The sequence below is a fragment of the Rhineura floridana genome, chromosome 6 (assembly GCF_030035675.1).
Source record: "Rhineura floridana isolate rRhiFlo1 chromosome 6, rRhiFlo1.hap2, whole genome shotgun sequence".
Lineage (NCBI taxonomy): Eukaryota > Metazoa > Chordata > Lepidosauria > Squamata > Rhineuridae > Rhineura > Rhineura floridana.
The window spans coordinates 155,551,622-155,576,921 of record NC_084485.1 but is presented as its reverse complement, the minus strand read 5'-3'; the positions used below and the strand labels follow the sequence as shown (position 1 = coordinate 155,576,921).

Sequence of the window (25,300 nt, the reverse complement as noted above, 5' to 3'; positions counted from 1 at the left end):
TGCATGGGTGGATCACAGGTGGATCTGCTTCCTGATGGATTTTTCCACATAAGATTGTTTTGCCCATTTATTACAGAAACTGTAGTTACAAATATATTAGCACCTATAATGATGAAAGAAAAAGCATTAATTCCTCATATTTTGCAAGCTAGTCTGGCAGGGAATAGCCAGACTCATCAGATAGACAAGTAAAGTACTTCTTCACCAGAGCGTGGAAAAGTTCCTTTTTTGAACTACAACTCCCATCAGCCCAATCCAGTGGCCATGCTGGCTGGGACTGATGGGAGTTGTAGTTTAAAAAAATAATTTATCCATGTTCTGTTCTTCACATAATGCATAATTAATATGCTACAAGCAGTGGTGGTAGGCTGAGGTGGGTTTGAAAAGGATTATTCATGGAGGACAGGTCTATTGACAACGTTTAATAACCATGAGAGCAAATGGAGCTTCCATGTTCAGAGGCAATGTATCCCTGAGTACCAAATGCCTGGAGCCTTCATTCAGTTCATGCCCAGCTTGCGAACTTCCAGGAGCATCTGGCTGGCCACCACTGGAAACAGAATGGCAGGCTGCATGGAGCCTCTTGTTGAGTTGATCCAGCATTGCTTAGTCAAATAGTGCCACCTGATGGCATTTTGCAGGGGATAATTCACGTAACACAATTCTAGGCATGTTCAGTGGGGCTTATGCTTAGGTGTTTACAGAATTGCAGCCTTAAACATTAAGATTAATGGTGGAACTGGAATATGGCAACCCCAGTTTGGAACTAGAATATGGCAAGTTCATATCTGATATCCAAGTAGATCAACCTGTGGCATCAAGAGAGATGGAGCAGCCAAAGAGCACAGTTTTAATGGCAGAAAATAGCAGACCTTTTGCTAGTCTGTAACATGGGGATACGAACATTAACCTATGCAGGTTATTTTTTTTATATTTTAGATGGATTTCTAGGCTTATTGTACACTACCCTGGAATCTATTAGATGAAGGGTAGTCTAGAAGTGTTTTAAATTATAAACAAATGCACACACTATCCTAGGTGACGGGTTTTGTAAGAATTATTGAGATAATACATGTGAAGTGCTTTAAGTACCAGTGTTATATAAAACTGAAGTACTGTTCTTAAAATATATTCACTAAAATATATTCACCCTTGCAGTTTGAGAATGTATCTATAGCCAACGGTTATTTATGTCTCACTTTAAAAAGCAGGGGAATTGGTCAGTTATAGTGAATGCACCAGGGGAGCAGGAGCCCGGACCTCCTTTCTGAGATATTGTACCGCCCTACAAATTTGCAAAAATGCAAACACAATTGCTTGGAAGAATTGGGTACTAAGTGCCTCTGAGCATATGGTGACAACACCTGGAGACAGAAAATATATTGAAGGAAATGGAAGGTGATATGACAGTGCCACCCTTATTGCCCATGGAGTATTCAGCTTCAATTAATGCAAGCTGCTAAACACTACTATACCATCTGTCTAGTGATAGGACCTCACAATTTTCCCATTAGGAGTAATTGGGCTGATTGCCCAGCACAATTCTGAATTGTTGACCAGGGTATCAGCAGATGCACCAGCCACATCAGCAAGAATTCCCCCCAGAGCTATCTGAACAACCATTGGAACCACTGGGTTCTGAGGGCAAAGACTTGGTTACTGCTTCACTGAAAATCCAGCTGGGCATAACTGGGAGAGGTTAGTGCCTCTCCCACTATCCAAGCAGATCAAGTCCTGTCCTAGGAGGCACCTGTTTTTAAATATGCCAACCTGTTCTGCGGTAATAGCAGCATCAGAACTGTTAGTATGTTGACAAGACAAGCTGAGAAAGTCTAACTCCCTTTCTCCTTATTTAGCAAATCTGTCTTCCACTGCCATAACTATAATACTGACAACAGGGTATTATTGATTTTGAGATGTGGTGCTGTTTTCTTTGTTGTAACCCGTTTTGAGCACAATTTGTGTGTGCAAAGGCAGCTTACAAATAAAATGATGATGGATGGATACCCACTCCCTTAAAAAGTCCATCTGCCCCCGCACAAGAGCAAAGAGAGTAGGCAGGGAATATAAAACCCAAACTACCAGTTTTTAATGAGGCAATAAATAAGAAATGGCATGCTTCTCACACATGTGTAGAACAGAGCCAGAAGTGGTGATACTGGGATGGTTTGGAAGCACCTTCACCATTGCCTTTATCTCTCCACGTTATACTGGGAGGGGCGGCGGGGATTAAATTTAAAAAATCATTTGACTTTAGAGCAAGAGACAGCTCTGGACAGTCATTCAGCAAGATACCCCCCACAATCCTGGACAATCATTGCAACTGTTTTAATGTTTCTGTTCTTAACAAAGAAAAGGACAAATGCGCAAGTGGTTACGCGTTATGTCATGTATTAAATACACAGTAGAACCTTGCTATAACGTGGCTCGCTGTACCACAGATTCTGATATACCGTGGGTATGACTATGTACTGCAAGTAAAATTCTGTTTACAGAATGAGGCTTTTGTTATGGGGAAGCCCTATAACGTAGGCACACCCTTCCCCCCCATGTTATAGAGAGGTTCTACTGTAATTTGAAAGAAAAACTGGGCAGTCTGCCTTGGTAGAGGGTGTGTTTGTTATGCAATTGCAATGCTGAGAGTAAGCCAGAACTACAGAGACTTCTCTCCTTATGTTACGTCTGTCTTTAGCTTTCACATCAACATCATTCAGAATTGTTGCCGACACTCTGCCACATATGCAAATTTTTAGAGGATGAGTATAAGAAGATCCCAGTTGGATAAAGTGAAAGATCCACCTAGTCCTGAATCTTTCCCACAGTGGCCAACCAGATTCAACCAGGCACAAGGAAAACCATCCTCCCGTGTTGTCAGGGAAATTATGGGAGTTATAGTCCAAAATATCTACCCCTGTGTTGCAACAAAATCGGGAAGCAGTCTTCTGGTAGCCTAAAGACTGAGTGTTGCAGGAGTTTTTGTAGACTTATGCTTGGCTCTGTTCATCTGTTTTTGTGCAGGGTTTCATTTTGTTGTTATATGCCTTCAAGTCGATTACAACTTATGGCAACCCTATGAATCAGCCACCTCCAATAGCATCTGTTATAAACCAACCTTGTTCAGATCTTGTAAGTTCAGATCTGTGGCTTCCTTTATGGAATCAATCCATCTTTTGTTTGGTCTTCCTATTTTTTCTACTCTCTTCTGTTTTTCCCAGCGTTATTGTCTTTCCTAATGATTCATGTCTTCTCATCATGTGTCCAAAGTATTGTAACCTCAGTTTCATCATTTTAGCTTCTAGTGATAGTTCTGGTTTAATTTGTTCTGACACCCAGTTATTTGTCTTTTTCGCAGTCCATGGTATGTGCAAAGCTCTCCTCCAACATCACATTTCAAAGGAGTTGATTTTTCTCTTATCCACTTTTTTTCACTGTCCAATTTTCACATTCATACATAGAGATTGGGAAGACTATGGTCTGAATTATCCTGACTTTGGTGTTCAGTGATACGTCTTTGCATTTGAGGACCTTTTCTAGTTCTCGCATAGCTGCCCTCCCCAGTCCTAGCCATCTTCTGATATGTCCTTGTCAACTTTAAAGTTACATAAATCTTCTGTTGTCGTTATCCTCATCGTCTTCTTTTTTTTACATTTTATTTCTTCTTTGCCATACAAATATCAGAACAGTATAAAACAATATATAACGCACAACAAAAGAAAGGAACAAAGGAGCATTATTCACGTTGTTGCATATAAAGAAATCAATTTTGTGTTAATTGCCCTTTTTTAGTAATTGTTCTGTTTTTCACTGGGTTTTCCTATATAGTCTTTTTTGAGTGGTCCATGTACACTTACTCATCTCTCTCTCAGAACCCCATATGCAATAAAACTTAACCAAGATGCTCAAAATTTGTCTACTGCATTTCTTGAATTCTTTTTTTATTTTTTAAATCAACTTCTTAAGTCTACAAATCAAAAGCTTCTTAGCAATTTAAATGCCTGTTACAATGTACTGACATATAGCTTATACAATCAAAACATATATACATAGATAAATTAGTCTTCCAGCTGTAGTACTGCTTTTGTGCTTTCCTCTTTAACTTTCATCAGCATTCATTTCAAACCATTACTGGTTTCTGCTAGTAGTATGGTATCATCTGCATATATTGTTATTTATATTTCTCCCTCCAGTTTTCACACCACCTTCATCTTGGTCCAATCCCACTTTCTGTATGATATGTTCTGCATATAGATTAAACAAATAGGGTGATAAAATACACCCGTCTCACACCCTTTCCGATTGGGAACCATCGGTTTCTCCATATTCTGTCCTTACAGTAGCCTCTTGTGCAGATTATAGGTTGCACATCAGGACAATCAGATGCTGTGGCACCCCCATGTCTTTTAAAGCCTTCCATAGTTTTTCATGATCTACACAGTCAGAGGCTTTGCTGTAATCTATAAAGCACAGGGTGATTTCCTTCTGAAATTCCTTGGTCCATTCCATTCTCCAACGTATGTTTGTGTTATGATCTCTGGTACCTCTTCCGTTTCTATATCCAGCTTGGACATCTGGCATTTCTCACTCCATATATGAACATATATGACCCAATAAACCATATATGTCCCTATGAACAGAGTAGCCAGAATGCAGTGTTTCGTAGGATAGAAAAAAACCCTTCTTGACAGACAAAAGAAAGGAGCATGCGTTCCTTGGGCAACAGTGATGGCCCCACTCCATCCTGCCACCAGGCGCACTGATTCTCTGAGAAATACGATAAACGAAAAGCTGTCACTTGTCTCCCTCATTACACTGTAGGAAATGGGTTCCAGGAGCGTTTCCTCTCCGGCTTAAGCTCTGATTTCTCTCTTCCCCGCTCGCGCTCTTTCCCGTAGGCTAGAAAGCATGTCGCAACTGTGGCATAGGCAAGCACCGCCCCTAGGCCTTTGCTACCCTTCTTCAGTGTCGGTGTCATGAGGAAAGAGACAGTAGCCAAGGCAACCCCAATGGGAAGCTGATAGGAAGTGAGGTCACTGTTCCGGCAAGCGGATCAGGAATTTAAGTAAACGCAGGGCTGGGTTTGCTCCCAGCAGCTGTCGGAGCGAGGCTAGGCGCTGTGGCGAATGTGTCGCGAGCCCTTCACGCACACGCGCGCGCACCCCCCTCCCACTACACATGGCCGTGGTGTGCAGGGTTGTGCATTCCAGCCCTTTGCTGTATTTCTGCCTCTGTGTTTTGCTAGTGGGCGCACCCGGGCACGCAAGACAAGACAGGCTTTGGGAGCGCAGAAAAGCAGCTCAGAGTTCAGCTCGGCTGGGCAATGAACACTACGGGAGATTGCAGAACCATCTAGGGGCCGCGAGGGCCCTCTCCAACAGGTATTGGCATTTCCTGGCCTGCAGGTTGTGGCAGGAGGACTGTGAGGAAGAGGAGGAGGAGGAAGAGGAAGGAGGAAAGGTCATCCTGGAACAGCAAGGTAAGGAGGTGTCACATCTTTCTCTCCCCTTCCCAACTGTTGCTTATGCAGAGACTTCAAGAGGCAGCTTCTGCTTTGTAGAATTTAGTGAAGTTCGGTGAGCAAGGACAGAGTAGGTAACCTCTCATTCCTAGTCGTGGAGCACATATTAAGCCTGCGATCTCATACTTGCTTACCTGTAGTGAGCCCCACTGAACACAATGGGGTTTACTTCTGAGTAAGTATACATAGCATTGCACTGCATGCCTGTCTTCTTGTACATTATGCTTCTGATGCTTGTATTATGCCTTGGGGATGAATAGGGTTTTTTCTGTTTTGAATTTTAGTGACATTTTATAATTTTCATTTGAACTATGTATTGATTCTGTTGTTGCTGTTTTTACGTGTATTCTGCATTGCATCTGACATATTATATAAGAAGAATCAAATTAATAACATTATAAACAATGGCCTAATTTGACACTGGATAGTGTCACACTTATCCCCAAGAAGTTGCCAGCAGATATTTAAAGGAATAAACAAAAATGATAAACCTCAGCAAGTTTTTATTATATTGTATCATTTTACTTTTATTTTTATGTATGCTTAATGATTGTACAGTTTATTATGCTGGCTTACCATTATGTTTTTTGAAGTGGTTTGTATGTTGCAATGGTTAATAAAGAAAGAAATTTGACTAAGAAACTTTATAAAGATTGCATCCTGAATCTGAACCTACCATACCTTGTCTCTTCACTGCTATTTCTTCAATTTAGCTGGTCAACACATGTAGCAGAATAAGATGGGGAAATCCTATGGTGGTAGAATGGACCATACCACTTCAGGCAGCATGTGAAGAATGTCGTTTTAATGCTCCCCTGCCTGTGCACAAACACACATGCACACACAGGGCCATCAGAGAGAGACAGAATATTTTAGGCCAGTCTCTTCTCTGATGTGTTAATTTTTTGCTTGCAGGGATATTTTTTTTACTGTGATCCCTCATCTGCAGCATGAACTGGTATAGTTCTTTACTACAAGACAGGAAAGCCTTGATATAGAATATAGGATATAGAATATAGGATACAGAGTATAGGATATAGAATAGGCCACTATTAATTGTCCATTGTTGGTGACCATCTGTGTTCAGACATACTTCTCAAATGGCTCTGATGGTAAGGAACTGGATGTCAGGGGAGAACCCTGAGATAGAGAAAACTAAAGACTATTTGAGTCTCTTGCTGGATTAACAGGGCGGTACATCCGTATTGCAGTATCTTTATAATGAAGGTTCTAGGTGTCTTTTATTAGCAATCAGAATATCATCCAGTTCCATTTAATACCCAATGTGTGTATAAATACATCAGTAGGAGTGAAGCTCATGGAAGAGATGAGTAGGCAAGTCTCTCTTCTGCCTTTTGAACCCCAGCCATTTATTTCTAGGAGCATAAATGGAAGGGGAGAGGAGTGCCATGGGACAGTGGTTGCTTTGGGCAAGTCAATTTCTGACATAGTTCTTCATCAGTGCATTGGGAATAGTAATAGCCAGTTTTGCAAGATGGTTGTGAGATGAATATGGGGCGGGAGTCATGAGTTGTGGCCGTTCTTTTCCAAAACTGGCTTGACTTTTTTCTAGGGTGGAGCTTGCCCATCGTGAGTGAGATAGTCTCCAGCTGGTACTGTAGCTTTGGCAGATGCTGTGCAACAGGAGACTGCAGAGTGATCAATAACATCACAGGTAAAGAGTTTGCTCCCCCCCCCCGAAATGGCCTAGTATCATTTCACACACACGTGTGTGTGTGTGAACATACACACCCCCTGTATGACCCTAGAAGCGTAAGGAGATTAGCACAACGGTAAGACTATAGTTGCGGTAGGTTTTTGTTTTGTTAGAAAGGGCAGTTTTTCTTTATGAAAATGGCAGCAATTTTTTTCTTCCCAGTATGGGGAAAACTCAATAAAGCCAAAGTCACTCTGCTGGGAAGTACAGTCCATCATCAGACTGTCCCACACACCCTTTCCTTGCCTAATAGAACCCATTCATAATTGACTTGGGACCAGCAGTTTCTACAATAAAGCTAGGTGTTTATGTTTTGGGATGGAATCACAACTTTGCCTTGTTTATTTGGATAAATCTGTGGGGCCCTTTACATAACATTTACACTAGCTTTTTCATGAGCATCTGTTGAATGGCTGCAGTAATGTTTAAATGACCCAATCCTATGGTGCTGGCTGATGAGAGTCAACACCCTTCTGAGGGAATGCCTATTCAGTAGGCATGACCCACTTGATAGGCCCTCATCTACTGTAAATTGTTGAGACATTTAAATCAGAAGTTGTTGGACTCCAACTCCCATCAGCCCCAGCCACCAAAGCTATCCATGGGATGATGGATGCTATAGTCCAACAACATCTGGTCCATCCTTTAAATGTTACTGGAGCTGTGGAAGCTGGTCAGGGAGAAGCCCCTCTCACAGTTAGGGTAGTGATTAAAGGGTGCTATCTCTTCCACTAATGCACAGTATACGATATTGGAGGTATGAGGACAACCACTGGTGTGTTGGAACCATATCTAGGACCTATTCACAACTAACTTTAATTTGATCGGGGTCAAAAACTAGTTTAGTTACTGTAAACCGCCCAGAGAGCTTCGGCTATGGGGCAGTATACAAGTATAATAAATAAATAAAATAAATAAATAAATAAAGTGGAGATTTTCCGGTCAAGCTGCTGTGGTCTTGCATCCTTTTTAGGACTCAGCAGACCCCTTTTAATATTTCAAGTTGTCTAGCAGTACAAATCAATAATAATAAATAAAGCAGATGGCCCTGCATAATATTAGGCAGAGCTATTGCAATTGGCACTTTGAGGTATTATATATATATTTCAGAGTTCTCTAACAAGGTAACCCAAATTCTCTGACAAAGAAAGCTGGATGAATCCTACAAATTTACATGATATCTTGTTTTACATAATTTAGTCTGATTTTTTAAAAGGTTGCATAATTTATCTTGCTTTTGCTAGTCATTGGTAAAGTCAAGAGATGACACAAGCCACTGAAACACCAACTAACCATTGGAAGCTACTGTTTTCTGAAGTGTCACCAGGCAGGCACTGGTCACCCACATCAAGCATAATTGGTCAGCTATAATGGCTTAACTTGTGGAAGGAAGGAAGCTGGATTCTGCAGCTTTTCTAAGATTCCCTGGTATCACCATACATGCACACACAGAGCCCTCATCTTATGGAATGAATTCCTAGCAATGCTGCCCTTCTTCCATTGAACATTCTCTCTCGACCACAAAAAGATATGCAAAGGATTCTCTGTTCCTTTTTTTCACTAGGGTTGGAGCTGGACCTGAGCAGGAGACTTCATGGACAACACTTAGCAAAAGATGTTGTCCTGAAAGCAGTTCAAGGCTTCCTAGAGACACCCCAGCCAGAGAAAGCCCTGGCTCTTTCTTTCCATGGCTGGTCTGGCACAGGCAAGAACTTTGTGGCCCAGATAATAGCAAAACATCTCTACCGGGATGGCCTGAAGAGTGACTGTGTCAAAGTCTTCATCTCGCTATTTCACTTCCCCCATTCCAAGTATGTGGACATATACAAGGTAAGGGGAATTTCTTCAGAGAAATTAACCAGCATGCTCAGTAAGCTACAAAAGCCGACTGCTGGTGTGACTTGATTGTTTTGGTGTTTCGGAGTGTTGAATGAGTGCCCATCTCGACTTCTTGATTCTTAACTTTTGCCATTTGTGGTCACATAAGAGTATTTCTAAACTGCCAACTCATTCAAAAGAAGTATCATGACAGTGTACAATAAAAAAAATAAAAATCATAAAATTTTTCATATAAAATACAGAACAAACAACTAATACAGAATCAAATTAATGATCTAAAAACACTTGTCAAAACAGAAATGTTTTCAGCAGGCACCAAAATATTAGAATAATGGGTTTCTGTCTGATTTCAATGAGAACGCTGTCCCATGCCATGAGGCTGAAAGCCTTAGTTTGCATAGAAACTAAACCACTATGTGGTAACTGTGGGGCAGTCAGGACTGCTTCTCAGATTATTTCAGTGATCTGCCCAGTGTGTAAGGGCAAGATAGTCTTTCGGGTAACCTGGTCCTATGCTGTTTAGTAATACCTTGAACTTAGCTCAGTAATGTACCGGCACCGAGCCAGTACAGAGTTTTCATCACCAGTGTAATAAATATGCTGAAGCGGGGCAGCTCCAGCCAAAAGCCACACCACAGCAGCCTGCACTAGATGCAATTTCTGAACCAACCTTAAGGGCAGTCCCACGTGGAGCGTGTTGCAAATAGTCCAATCTAGAGGTTATCAAGGCCTGCACCACTGCGTCCAAGAAGCTATCCCTGTTTGGGAAGGGAAGAAACCATTCTTCGCCATTGAGAACACCTGTTCCTCCAGTGAAAGTGATGGATCTAAGAGTACTCCTGAGCTACGTACCTGCTCCTTTAAGGAGAGTGCTGTCCTGTCAAGAACAGGCAAACTGCAAATTTCCTAAACTTGGAAGACACATAATTGTTTCAGTTTATTGGCCCTCATCCAGCCCATCACTGATTCCTAACATTGAGCCAGGTCTTGCATGGCCTGTCTGAATCTTGCATGCCTCTCCTGATTCAGACATTACAGAGAAGTAGAGCTCCTAATGACCTCCACCAATGGCTTCAAGTTGATGTTAAAAAGCATTGGGAACAAGGTGGTACCGAGGGACCCCAAAGTGCAGATGTCAGGGGACTGACGGACCCAAAGCCACTATTTGAATGGTCCTGCAGGTACGAGCAGAGCCACTGGAATACAGTACCATCAATTCCCATCCAACTGAGCTGGTTCATAAAGTCACTGAGAGCTTGAGTAAAATTAACAGTTTTGCACTTTCTCTGTCCTTCTCATAATAAGGTCAACCATCAGGGCAACCAAGACTGATTTGGTCCCCAAACCAGGCCTGAAGCCAGATTGAAAGGGTAGTTCCAAACCTCAGTGGGAAACGGTCAGGCCATGACAGGATAGTACTGTATGAGTCTTGTTATGTATCTGTTACTGTCTGCTTTGTATTTAATTCCCTTCTTTATATCTGAAGAGGGGAGAGGTGCGAACCTTTCCCAGAAGAATCCACCAGCTTTCCAAGTGCAGCTTGAACTACAGCTTGGTGGATGGGTGGACTGGAAAAGAGATAGCTGTGGTCTAGAACAACCTTTCCCAACCTTTGGGTCTCCAGATGTTGTTGGACTACAACTCCCATCAACCCTAGCCAGCATGGCCAGTGGTCAGAAATTATGGGAGTTGTAGTCCAACAACATCTAGGGACCCAAAGGTTGGGAAAGGCTGGTCTAGAAGGATTCCATCTCCCTGACCAAATACCCTATCAAGTAGTCTGCCAACTTAACGTCTTTACCAGGTTTTGGGCTTATGGAACAGGCCTGGAATTCTTCTGTTACTATGCCAGCCACATTGCTGCCTCACAGCCTCTTACCTGAGCTTGTGGAGGTGGTCTCAGAGGTGGTGCTGAGGACTGTGAAGCTTATTGTGCTTGAGGACCACCCCAAGGCTGCTTTGTCTAGAGCAGCTCAGAATTTCATGGTTGCTATGACAATCACGGGCCTGTCTCAGAGGGCCTGGCCTAACGTGTGGCAAGGTATACTTCAGATTTGATTTTCTGTATTGGTTGGGTGAGAGCGAGGGAATTGACTCTATTATTGTGTACAGATCACTATCTCGTCAGGTTTGATTACATGCTGCCTCAGAGCTCCACAGGGGTTAAGGACCATATTTGATGACCTGTCCTCAGAGACTTATAAATCCTGATGGTTTTCTGATGTCTCTGGGGGTGTTTCCTGCAGATTTGACTGGTGGTTTTGCCAAGACTCTGGTCTCTCTTTGGAATGAAATCACCTGGGTCATTGATAAAATTGTTCCCAAATGTTTTTGCCTCAACTATGGAGCCATCTCAGCACTGGGGAACTCTGAGGCTGTGACAGCAACAAAATGGTTGGGTTTCTTGACTAGAGCACAAATGGTTTGAGACTCTAAGCAAGTATTATTGAATACAGGCTTGAGCCCATCATAGGGGCTACTCTGTGGCAGTGCTTACTTCATCACCTTTGTGCCTGCATAATGTTGGCCAGCAGCGCTGTTCTAACCAGTAAGGGGTCTACTTCAAGTAGACCCAGAGGATTAACTGTTGGAGCCCTCGAGAGCCTGCTGTGGCCAATGTCCTTCACCTTTTCATATGTGCCCTGAACCGAACATCATTGTTGACAGAGTTAGAGATAGATGCAGCCAGGATGTTGTCTAATCAGGTTACTGTGGATATTTTTTCAGCCTGAGAATGTGGACAAGCTGCTTAGGGGGTTGGAGAGCTACCACTTGCATTCTAGATCCTTGCCCTTCCTGGATTGTGAAAGCAATTTGAGCTGGATTATTTGTTGGACTTCGGAGGTCCTTAAGGCATTCTTGAATGAAGAGGTAGCTCCTTTCACGCTGAAGGAGATGGAAACTTACCCCCTTACAAGAAATCTACCCTGGACCTATTGAATTGAACAATTACTGCCCAGTGTCAAATGTACTATTCTTAAAAGCAAGGTATTAGAGTGAGAGGTGAGGTCTCAACTTTAGACAGTCTTGCACAACACTATTTTAATGTAGTCCAGGTTTTGACTTGGTTTGGGAATGGAAACAGTGTTTTTATCCTAGTGTTGCTTGACCTAGTGAATGACCTGCTCTGGGAATGTGAGGGGTTTTTGGACCTCTCAGTAGCATTATTACTTCAAGGACTGTTGCTCAGCTCTGAGATTAGCCTCAGAGGCCCTGGTTAATTGCTAACACCCATCCAATTGGCAGGAACCAGGAACAGGGTCTTTTCAATGGTGGCCCCACGTTTGTCTATTTTTTTCTTGCACCCCCTAAGCTGGTTGGTGTCTTCTAGGCAGATTTTAAAAACTGTTTAGTGCCACTCAGCTTCATGCTGACTTCATGTCTTTCCTGCTGTTGTTTTAGTTGTTTATTTCTTGGCTTGTTTTTAAAGTTTTATTGCTTGATATATTGTATTGTAGTAAGTCAACTGCAAGAGTTATACCCTAAAACAGGAGTGGGGAGCCTGCAGCCCTCTAGATTTAATTGCTGTAAACCGCCCAGAGAGCTTTGGCTGTGGGGTGGTATATAGATAGATAGATGTTGTTGGACTACAGTACCCATCATTCCTGACCTTTGGCTTCTCCGCCCCTGCCCTAAAAGGTGGGAAATATATCAAATCATTTCCTCCTGTAAAACTCATGCCTGTTTCCTTTGGCCACTCAGGTTCAGCTAGCAAAGCAGATCAGCGAGGCAGTGCAACAGTGTGAGCAGTCATTGTTCATCTTTGATGAGGCAGAGAAACTTCATGGTGGTCTCCTAGACATCTTAAAACCATACATGGAACACTATGACAACATTGATATGGTGGATTACCGGCGGTCCATCTTCTTATTCCTTAGGTGAGTTCTCCCGCCTCTTTTCTGTGGTCAAAGAACAAGAAAAGGGTCACCTTTTTTCAGAGGCTCTTGAAGGTATTAAAAGACTGAGTTTGAAGAGTAACGGCTAAGCTACATGGGTAAAAGCTTTGGGATGCATCCAGCCATCTGCAAACAGCCCCTTTCTCTGGTGTAGATGACAGGTAACAAACCCTCAAGAAAACCCTTATCACTGGCCAGATCACCAGCTTGATGCAACAAGTGATTTCTATTATAAAATATCCAGTGGGCCCCAACTCAGAGTATACAGGGCAAAGGGTGCAAATTTGCTTAAGGGGAAAAAAGAGTTGTATCACTCTTCAAAATGGGTCACTGCCGTGGTGCCCACGCAGGATTTCATTGGTGCCCCTAGCGGGTAGGCCAGAATCTGAACTTTCATTTTATTAAAAAAGTCTCTAGCCCTCTTAAAAGGAAAGCTATGGAGCAAAATGGGCAGGTACCCTTCTAAGAGATTTCTGTGAAATGAGCCAACCCAGCTGCTTCTGCCTGTCAGTGTTATTAGCCAATGAGGGAAGTCAGAGTTCTGACTTATATGTGTTGTTTTGACCCCAGGCAATAGGAATCCCTTGATCCTAAAAACCCGCTGTTTTCCCCTCCCTTTTAGTACTTTTCCTCTTCCTTCTTTTTTTTTTAGTCTTTGGGGTCTCCATAGTTGGCCCTTCTTTTTTCCCTAGCAATCAGGATGCATTTTTCCTGTGCTGGGTTTGGCTTGAGATCAGGTAATGCCTAGAAATTATTTTCTGTAAATACTACTACACAATATGTGTGGGTGAATGTTAAAGAATCCTCCTTCCTACAAAAGGGAAACATGAAAACTTTGCAAAGAGGCTTAGGCATGTTTCCCGCTTTGCAGGAGCTAAAGACCAGGGACTCATGAAGAATTCACTGTAAAGTTAACTTACAGTACAATGGTACTCATGGCTAATAAGTCTCTTTGTGTTTAATGGGGCGTACCTCCGGGTAAGTGGGTACAGGATGGCAGCCTAGGCTTTGGTTTGGAGAAAACAGGGTTCTTGTGCCTTTAACAGCTATATGGTAGGCAGAAATTCAACAGGTCAAGCCTTTTCAAGTATGGAAATGCAATTATGGAAAAATCTTCACCATGATTGCTCTCTAATTTTTTGTTATGCCATGCCCCCATGTCAGCCATTTTGTGACTGCTGCCCCAGCACTCTCAAAATTTGAAATGTGCCCTCTGGTTCAAAAAGATTGGCGACCCCTGCTCTAAACAGACTGCTTTTCTGTAATTTATTCTTGAATATATCCAAGACTAGGCCATTGACTCTCACTGAAAACTTTACCTACCCCACTAAAATCTGAATCGCTCACAGTAGTCATTGCTATCTATGAAAACATGGCTATCTGGCCTGTTGAAACTATTGGGATTCTTGCCAATTTTCTTGTCCTTTTGCTGACTTTTGTGAGTAGTCTGGAGTGGGGCCAAGAGTTGAGCACAGTCCAGCATCTCCTACATAACAGGGCTGGGAATTTACTAAACTGCATCAGACCTCAATTCACTCAAATCTTCAGAGAGGGCAGAGAAGGCAAGTTTGTCCAGGCCGAAGTAAACCTGCCTTGTAGCCATGACAGTGGAACCATGACATTGTCATGTGCTCTGCCCACCTAAATGGCATTCCATTCCTGAGGCGGCATCTCTATAACAATTGCAACATAGCTGAAGGTACAAGCAATGCATTGCTTGTTCAAATCTCACCTCGGCCATCAATATACTAAGTAGGCAAGCTACTTTTTTTCCAGTCTGATTTCACTCATTTCCAGTCCAGCTGACCTGCTTCACAAGGTTGGTGTAAGGATTACTGCACACTATGTGAAGAGCTTTGATCATGTGAAATAGGCCAAGCTGGCTGTAGCTTTTTGCAAGCTGGTTCTCCCCCCCCCCCGACTCTGCACCTCCATATTCTCTGTGGTAGACTTCCTTAGGATAGTGAAAGACCTCATTTATTTATTTATTTATTTATTTTATTTATATACCGCCCTAAGCCAAAAAGGCTCTCTGGGCGGTGTACATAAAAGATAAAACAAGCAAGATATATAAATACAGTAAATATAACAGAATCAAAAATCAAAACAACAAGCAACAAAAACCAAGCAACATCAAAATATAACAATAATAAGATACTGTTTAAAATACACTATAAAAACAATTATTAAAATACATTTTAAAATGCCTGGGAGAATAAAAAGGTTTTCACCTGGCGCTGAAAAGATAGCAGCGTCGGCGCCAGGCGTACCTCGTCGGGGAGACTATTCCACAATTCGGGGGCCACCACCGAGAAGGCCCTGGTTCTGGTCACTACCCTCCGAGCTTCCCGATGGGATGGGACTTGGAGGAGGGCCTTAGATGTCGAGCGCAGTGTACGGGTAGGTTCGTATTGGGAGAGGCGTTCCACCAGGTATTGCGGTCCAATGCCGTGTAGGGCTTTATAGGTCAAAACCAGCACTTTGAATTTAGCCCGGAAACAAATAGGAAGCCAGTGCAGACAGGCCAGAACAGGTGTTATATGAGCGGACCTTCTGGTCCGCGTCAGTAGTCTGGCTGCTGCATTCTGGACAAGCTGTAGTTTCCGAACTATCTTCAAGGGCAGCCCATCGTAGAGCGCATTGCAGTAGTCCAACCTAGAAGTTACCAGAGCGTGAACAACTGAGGCGAGGTCATCACTGTCCAGATAGGGACGTAGCTGGGCTACCAGTCGAAGATGGTAAAAAGCGTTCCGTGCCACCGAGGCCACCTGGGCCTCGAGAGACAAGGAAGGATCGAAAAGAACTCCCAAGCTACGAACCTGTTCCTTCAAGGGGAGTGTAACCCCATCAAGAACAGGATGAACATCCTCCATCTGGGCAGTGAAGGCACTCACCAACAGCGTCTCGGTCTTGTCTGGATTGAGCTTCAGTTTGTTAGCCCCCATCCAGTCCATTATCGCAGTCAGGCAACGGTTTAGCACGTTAACAGCCTCACCTGAAGAGGATGAAAAGGAGAAATAGAGTTGCGTGTCATCAGCATACTGATGACAACGCACCCCAAAACTCCTGATGACCGCACCCAGCGGCTGCATGTAGATGTTGAAAAGCATGGGGGACAGTACCGATCCCTGCGGGACTCCACAATGGAGAGTCCAGGGTGTCGAGCAGTGTTCCCCAAGCACTACCTTCTGGTGACGACCCACCAAGTAGGAGCGGAGCCACTGCCAAGCAGTACCCCCGACTCCCAACTCCGTGAGTCTCCCCAGAAGGATACCATGGTCGATGGTATCAAAAGCAGCTGAGAGATCAAGGAGAATCAACAGAGTCACACTCCCCCTGTCCCTCTCCCGACAAAGGTCATCATACAGGGCGACCAAGGCTGTTTCGGTGCCAAAACCGGGCCTAAAACCGGATTGAAATGGATTAAGTTAATCAGTGTCATCCAAGAGCCCCTGGAGCTGGCCGGCAACCACCCGTTCCAGAACCTTGCCCAGGAACGGAACATTCGCCACAGGTCTATAGTTGTTCAAGTTATCTGGGTCCAAGGAGGGTTTCTTCAGGAGCGGTCCCACCACCGCCTCTTTTAGGCAGTCAGGGACCACTCCCTCTCTTAAAGAGGCGTTTATTACCTCCTTGGCCCAGCCGGCGGTTCCGGTCCTGCCAGCTTTCACCAGCCAAGAGGGGCAAGGATCCAGAACAGACGTGGTCGCCCGCACCAGTCCAAGGATCTTGTCAACATCCTCGAGCTGCACCGACTGAAACTCATCCAATAAATGAGGACAAGACCGTGATCTGGATGCTTCATTAGGACCAACTGCTATAATATTGGAGTCTAAGTCCCGACGAATGCATGCGATCTTATCTTGGAAGTGCCTGGCGAACTCTTCACAGCGGGCTACAGATAAATCCATAATATCCCGAGGGCCAGAATGTAAAAGCCCTCGTAAAATTTTAAAGAGCTTCGCTGGGCGGGAAAGAGATGCCTTAATTGTGGCAGCAAAATATCTCTTTTTTCTGCCCTCACCGCTACTATATACCGCTTAGAACAGGCACTTACCAAGGCATAATTGCATTCGTCAGGAGTTCGCCTCAATCTGCACTCAAGCCTCCTCCTCTCTTGCTTCATCACTCTCAACTCCGAGGTATACCATGGAGCTGTATGAGCTCTACATAGGAGGGGGCGCATGGGAGCAATCGTGTCAACCGCCCGGGTCATCTCCGTATTCCACAGTTCAACCAGGGCTTCAACAGGAGCGCCAGTCTTCTCAGTCGGCAAATCCCCCAGAGCCCTTTGGAAACCCTCAGGATTCATTAGTCTCCGGGGGCGGACCAATTTAATAGGTCCCCCACCCTTGCAGAGGGAAAGGGTCGCTGTGAGCCTAAACTTCAGCAAGCGGTGATCTGTCCATGACAATGGGGTAGATGAAAAAACCCCAACCACCAGATCACCATCTCCATGCCCAGTGGCGAAGATCAAGTCAAGAGTATGTCCTGACACATGCGTTGGGCCAGTAACAAACTGAGACAGCCCCATGGTTGTCATGGACGCCATGAAGTCCTGAGCCGCCCCAGATAAAGCAGTCTCGGCATGGACATTGAAGTCCCCCAGTACCAATAGTCTAGGGGACCGCAACAATACCTCCGAGACTACCTCTGTCAGCTCAGTTAGGGAATTCGTTGGGCAGCAGGGCGGGCGGTACACCAACAAAATTCCCAGTCTGTCTCTCTGGCTTAGCACAAGGTGAAGACACTCCAAACCATTGTACCCATAGAATAGGACGTGCCTCCTACCCCAAGTGTTAGGGAAAGGCAGGAGACAATCCTAAAAAGGAATTATAAAAAAGAAAGCTGTTGGGGATTTAGTTAAGAGATGTACAAAATGCCTTAGGAGGGGAGGTGGGCTAAGCCCTCCTTGCAGTCCCTTCAAGCAACCTGCTACAGCAGCTGGGTTCCTTCCATCCATACATTTGTGTGTGTGTGGGGGGCAACTTGGACCTTCCCAAAGTTCAGCAGTTGCTGATCTTTACTATGGGAGCTTTGCTCTGCTGGTATCCTGGTGAATTCAGGACAGGTTGTGTGAAAAATGATTTTCTCTATGCGAGGTAACTGAATCCCATTGGCCAAACACAGAAGTAATTCTCTTTCTTTCCACCCAGTAATACTGGTGGCAACATCATCAATGAGGTAGCCCTCGACTTCTGGCGAGCTGGACGAGCCAGAGAGGAAATTACCATGGAGTCCTTCGACCAGTACCTGCGTGCAGAACTGTTGGAGTCTACAGGTGAGACACTACTTTTCCTAACACAGTATATGCAGGATTTAGGATGCAAAGGTTCTCTTCCCAGGAGTTTCCTAAGGGCTGCGTCGCACATCACCAAAGGAGAATAAACATTTCACTGTAGAGCTCTGCACCTGTATCAAAACATCTCTTGTAAAAACACTCTGCTTCGCTTGTGATGGTTTACTTGTACCTGTGGCCCTCCAATGTTGTTGAATTACAATTTTCATTATCCGTACCTATTAGCCGTGCTGGCTGGGGCTGACGGGAGCTGGAATCCCAACAACAGCTGGAGGACCACAGCGACCCTCATCCTTGCTTTAAGCGTACATCTAACAGTGTAAGGAGTGGTAAAGCACACCCTCTCTGGCAAACCTGGGCTTGCTGCTGCAGAATGCATGAAAACAGCTCTTGGCAGTGTGGAATGATGGAGCGCTTGCTGAAAGCACTCAACATGTGAAGCAGCTCTAAATTCATAGGAAATGTAACTGCATCTGCATTCATGTTTCTTTACCATTCTCTTGTTCTTGCCACTTCATCTCCTCCTGCTATTTGGCCTAGCATTCTATCCATTTTGCAGATATAACTTTGCAACAGGCCATGCACACTGATGTGATATAGATCACCGATGTCCAACCCAGCTAGGAAAGCAATAGGTTTTCCTAACCAGCTTCTGCGGGAAGCAGGAAGTGCAATACTTTGTAGGAAAGGAAGGAATTCTGTCTCATGCACACCTTGTGCTTCTTTTCAGATGAGGTTTATGCCCACAATCGTCTTCTGGAAGAGAACCTCTTAGACTTCCTGGTACCTTTCCTGCCCCTTGAGTACTGCCACGTGAAGCTGTGTGCTCGGGATGCTTTCCTAGCCCAGGGACTTCAGTTCACTGAAGAGGCACTGGATGAGGTTGCAAAGATGATGGTGTTTGTCCCCAAGGAGGAGAAACTTTTCTCTGCCCAGGGTTGCAAGTCAGTCTTCCAGCGCATAAACTACTTTCTTCCCTGATGTGTTTATTGGGTGGGTGGGGTTGACTGCACACAGGACTGCAGAGCAACCTACTCTCCTTTTTCTTGCACAGCGGTCAAATGTCTTGTGACATTTATTGCACTGCAATCAGGTATTAAATTCCTTACAATGTTTGGACAAGTGGACTGGAAAAAGAGATAAAGCCGAAGTCCACTGAAGAACTTGCATCAAAAAATGGAGATATTGCCAATAAGCAGACATTATGTAGCTGGAATCTACATGAATGGTGCTGCTGAAAAGGCATTTGGCATGTGCAATTTTGGAAGATCACAAAATGGTGCTTCTGGGCCATCCATAGTGCAGAGTGAGCATTTAGGCTGTCCTGGGCCAGGCGAATTGCAACAGCAAGAGGAGTAAAAGACTTCTTCATTTTGCCTTCAAGACTAGCACTTCATTGGGCATTCATCTGAAAGCAGTCATGACCTCCTCTGCTCTTTCAAGAGCGTGACTGAGCAAGGAACCAAAATATTTGCTTACAATGCAACAGACGCCTCTCTTTTCTATATTGAGATTATGAATCAGGTAGCTTGCCTTAAGCTTGGAGACATGCTGCTCGTCTCCCCCCCCCCCAGGTACTTAATAATCAACTTTTAAAAGATGTAGGGATACAACAGCACATAATGTGCTGGAAAGCTATGGTCAACTGCTGCTTCCAAAAGCACACATACACTGAAGAATGCACACATGCAATTCTTATTAGTCTGCTGAGGGTTTAAAATCTGGGGGACCATAATGGTGTACTCAACTGCATGTCTTGGGTGTGCGTAGGATGGGAGGTAGTGACAAAAGCCAACATTACGTGACCCATTGCAATACAGTTTCAGCCTAGTGCTAAGGTTAAGCAATAAGCTTACAGTCGAGAGATAAAGCAAGCACTGTTTGCATGAGCCAGAGTTTGCTGGTGTTGCATAACCACATCTTTATTAACTAAAATCTGGCACCATTATCCATTCCCATTACAGTACAAAACACAGAGTGGCTAAGCTTAGAATTCTGACACTTACTTTGGCCCATTTTGGATGGTCATATGTATCCTACCTCTTAGCCCAACAGAGACTCACTGTCTGCTTAAGGGCTACAAGCACAGGCCTGAATGATGCAGGATGTTATATATGATGAGTTCACACTTCAAGCCTCCACACATAGGCCCTGTGCAAACATTAACCTATGCGTGAATGTCCACCAGACCTAGAGGCAGCGGAGGCATGCTTAGTAGGTGGGGCTGGGGCAATCTCACTTCCCCACTGCACACAACCCAGATTATACCTCTTACTTACGCAGATCATATATGGCCTGTGGGCTGAATCTGATGTCCCCCATACTATTTTTAGTGCCCCCCAAGACCCCCAACAATTTGGTGGCAGCATTTCTTTTTACAAACTGCTCTGCTGAATGCTGCAGTGTCCTGTGGTGTGTAGCTTCCTCCTTCTTGAGCACTTTATGAAACAGCTGGAACCACCCAGATCTTCCTTTCTGCTGCACTGGGGAAAAAAAACTCTCATTGCCATGCAGGGCTGGAAAACTGTTGCAATGCTCTAGAGCAAGGTGCCCCAAAGCTGCACAACTGAGAGAGACAGAAAGCTCACAGCTATACTAGCAAAAATTTAAATTGAAATATGGTTACAACAAGCCCTGGCAAATAAGATTGCAGGCTTGCTCATTTAGCCATTACTTCACAATTATCAGATAAATGAATAGAAAAGGATTCTCCTGCCCCAGCTCTGGCCATCACAAGATGAAACAATTAGCCAAGCCCTTTCTACCACACTGTTTCTTTCCTCTCATTTTGAATGGAAAAATAGCTTGCCATTCATTAGCCTCCTTGCTTTACCAATATACCAGTTTAGGGCAGGGCTCTGCCTTAACGAAACAGAAAGGCAGTTTGCCTCCTTTGCAGTCTCCTCTCATTGCAGTGCAGGGCTGGAAAATCTGTATAGCTGGGGTGTCTTGGGGCTGCAACACTGAGATCGAAAGAAAGCTCAGAGGGGTGACAAGACAGCTCACACTTACCAGTTGCCTGAGCACAAATGAAGTGCGAGAACTGCCTGCAGTATGGAGAAGTACAATGGCTTGACAGCTTGGGATGTGTCAGAGAGGATGTTGAGCGAGTTGTCAAGGAGGGAGAGAACGCTGAAAGGGGGTTGGAGACTGCTGAGGGAGATAAGCATGAAAAACATCTCATGGCAATGAATTCATTATTTTTTAAAAGGCGAGTGAGTTGGGGGTAGTCAACAAGCATTAACACGTCCAGATAGTATCTCTTTCTACAAGCCCTTTCTTTAGAAGTAAAATTGTAAAAAACAAAACAAAACCACAACCCACCAATGCTAGTAATTCTTAAAGGTGTGAGTGTGGATAATAATTATTACAGATTTTTAATAAGCACTATTCTTTTGAATTTATTTTGAGGGCTTGTGAAATCATTCTAGGGCAATTGTTTCTATTAATTCAAATTCATTTTAAAAACTTTTAAGTCTTATGTATTAATAAGAAATGCAGTTTGCTTTGGCCTTGCCCACTTTTACACTTCAGCCCTGGTCACTTTGGCATGCAACCCCTGGAGGGCTTGCAACAGGACAATGTAGCCCTCAAACCCAGAACAGTCAAGTGGATCTACAGCATGGGTTGTGGATCTGTGGCCTCCAAATGTTGTTGGACTACAACTCTCATAATCTTTTATCACTGGCTCTGCTGGCTGGGGCCGTTGCCCAGTCTATCATCATCTGGAGAGCCACAGGTTCCCCATACCTCACCTATGGAAAGTATCAGACAGCAATGAGGCAATTTGTTCTTGCGTTCCAATTCCATTAATCTCACAATGCTCAGTCTGCATATAGTTAAGTAGTGGCACATGCTGTGATGCCACATTGCTACTTCCCTGCTCAATTATATCTAGTGAAGTACACACACGTGAAACTAATTTGCAACTATCTCCCAAATGCTTCCATACACACACAAGTATCTTAGAGTGGCTGTGGCATAGAACACAGCCAAAAAGGTAGTACAGAACTGCACTAGCACTATTTTGCTTATTGCAGTTTGTGACTGCTGGCCAGAGAAAATACTGTAAGATTATATTTGCTGTCTAGGTTTGCCTGCCAAATGATAAAGCATGTGTGACCAGCTGCTCGGCCACGGGACTTATGGACCCCGGCATAGTTTTATGGTTGAGAATCTCAAGTGAAGACTAGGCACACAGCTTCCATGCCATTCAGAGAAGGATGACTTGGCAAATTGGCAATGTTCAATTAATGCAGTGTCTGTGTCTCAATGATGGGCAGAGTTCTACAATGTGATATCTGGATAGACTTGGGTCATGGAAACCTGAATTACATTCAACTCATAGGGAGGCCTCAGGTTTACTTACTGCACCTCACAGGGCTGCTCAAGGATAAAACAGGATGCTATTTATGCTGCCCTGAGCTCCCTTGAGGAACAGCAACATACAAGTGTGATAGATAAAATAAGTATCACCATTGTTTTTTGTTCAGGGTTGTTAAAACAAAAAGGGATTGCGAAGAGCTCCAAAAAGACCTCTCCAAACTGAGTGAATGGGCGGGAAATGGCAAATGCAATTCAATATAAACAAGTGTAAAATTATGCATATTGGAGCAAAAAATCTTAATTTCACATATACGCTCATGGGGTCTGAACTGGCGGTGACCGACCAGGAGAGAGACCTCGGGGTTGTAGTGGACAGCACGATGAAAATGTTGACCCAGTGTGCGGCAGCTGTGAAAAAGGCAAATTCCATGCTAGGGATAATTAGGAAAGGTATTGAAAATAAAACAGCCGACATCATAATGCTGTTGTATAACTGTATGGTGTGGCCGCATTTGGAATACTGTGTACAGTTCTAGTCGCCTCATCTCAAAAAGGATATTGTAGAGTTGGAAAAGGTTCAGAAGAGGGCAACCAGAATGATCAAGGGGATGGAGCGACTCCCTTATGAGGAAAGGTTGCAGCATTTGGGGCTTTTTAGAAAAGGCGGGTCAGAGGAGACATGATAGAAGTGTATAAAATTATGCATGGCATTGAGAAAGTGGATAGAGAAAAGTTCTTCTCCCTCTCTCATAATACTAGAACTCGTGGACATTCCAAAAAGCTGAATGTTGGAAGATTCAGGACAGACAAAAGGAAGTACTTCTTTACTCAGCGCATAGTTAAACTATGGAATTTGCTCCCACAAAACGCAGTAATGGCCACCAGCTTGGATGGCTTTTAAAGAAGATTAGACAAATTCATGGAGGAGAGGGCTATCAATGGCTACTAGCCATGATGGCTGTGCTCTGCCACCCTAGTCAGAGGCAGCATGCTTCTGAAAACCAGTTGCCGGAAGCCTCAGGAGGGGAGAGTGTTCTTGCACTCGGGTCCTGCTTGCGGGCTTCCCCCAGGCACCTGGTTGCCCACTGTGAGAACAGGATGCTGGACTAGATGGGCCACTGACCTGATCCAGCAGGCTCTTCTTATGTTCTTATGAGAGTCTCCCTTCTCTGTAAAATAGTAAGATTATTGTGCAACACACACTTTTGGAGACCGTGCAGGCAAAAGTCATCAAAGAACTGCAATTGTAATTGAAAACGGGCTTACTGGTGTAACATCATTTACACACAAACGTAAAGGTGACCCATGAAAGATACTTACATCCCACTTTACTTTTGCTAAGACTGAGGTTAAACTAGGTATGACTACGCATTTTTAAAAACCCTGAGCTTGGAACTGGCAATCTTGTTTTTAAATCAGGGCAAACAGCGGGGGGAGAGGGGGAGAAGGAAAAAAATGAGTAAATGGTACAGAGGAAAATGTACTCTTCTGGTGGGTCTGATCTGGATCAGGACTTTTTAACATGTTATCTAAAAAAAGTAAAACATAACAATAAACAAACTAGATGGGAAACAATGTTTGTAGTCACCATACAGTGTGAATATAAACCACAGGGAACTGTTATATTGATACTCATCAACCCAAGATACCCTTCCACAGTTCTTCATGGGGAGAGGAGACAGTGGTTGCCAAATTTTCTTTTGTGTTAACATATGAAATAAAGCAACATGTTATAAAAGTAATCCATTTCTGTGTGTCGGATGTATGTCCTTAGCTACTGAATGATTTTTTCTAATACTGCTATAGATTCCATAGCTGAAGATACCAATGGTTAATTGTGGGCTTGGCAGATGATTTCCAGTACCTGGTGATTATATGATGTGCTGCCACTACTCAAAGTGTTAGCAATTCCTTGTGCAGAAGATTTTCTGTGACACTTTCTAATAAAGACAGCAACACATTTAGGATTGCATGAACTACCTGACCTGTAATAGGGCTGATTTTTTTGAAGACTACAGACCAAAAATTCTGCGTGGCTCTGCAACTTCACCACATATGGAAGAATGTACCTACCTCTGCACAGCCCCTCAATCATTGCAGAGTTACTGAGCTGTGCATCATGCTCCAGGTCACAGCCATACTCACTGGCTGTGAGAGCCAGTATGGTGAAGTGATTAAGAGAGTTGGACTATGACCTGGGTATAAATCCCCAATCGGCCATGAAACTCATTGAGTGACCATAGACCAGCCATTTCCTCTGAGCCTAACTTACCTCATAGGATTATTATAAGGATAAACTGGAGAGGGGGAGAAACATGTACACCATCTTGAACACCTTGGAGGAAAGGTGGGATAAAAATGCAATAAATAAATACGTAAGTACAAACTGCACTATTTTCAAGGAATTTCCCAATTCTAGACAGCATCAACCTGGCTTTTTACCTTATATCACACATCTCCTCCCCACAAAATAAACCACATTTAGCCATCTTCTAATTAGATCCACAATTTGCCTCTTTATGAATCATGCCAGGTCAGATTTGGCATATTTTGGGGGGAAAGTGCCTCTGCAACTAACTATTTAGTGCCCTGAATGATCACTGTAATAGCATGCCATGATTATACAGCCACAAGAGTGGCTGTATACTATAGCCAGCATGGATTTTTCACATTCCGCAATGTTAAGTTGCATGTTTTCCAAATGGGAT

The 25,300-nt window shown here is 43.8% G+C and overlaps 1 protein-coding gene across 1 annotated transcript; it reads left to right on the top strand.

The window, feature by feature from the left end:
• Positions 1-5,041: 5,041 nt before the first annotated feature.
• On the top strand, positions 5,042-24,334 carry TOR3A (torsin family 3 member A). The gene is made up of 6 exons (XM_061634224.1): positions 5,042-5,473; positions 7,089-7,190; positions 8,797-9,062; positions 12,774-12,949; positions 18,124-18,248; positions 18,997-24,334. The coding sequence occupies exons 1-6, from the start codon at positions 5,173-5,175 to the stop codon at positions 19,245-19,247; spliced, it is 1,221 nt and encodes a 406-aa protein (XP_061490208.1). The 5' UTR covers positions 5,042-5,172; the 3' UTR covers positions 19,248-24,334.
• Positions 24,335-25,300: the final 966 nt, after the last annotated feature.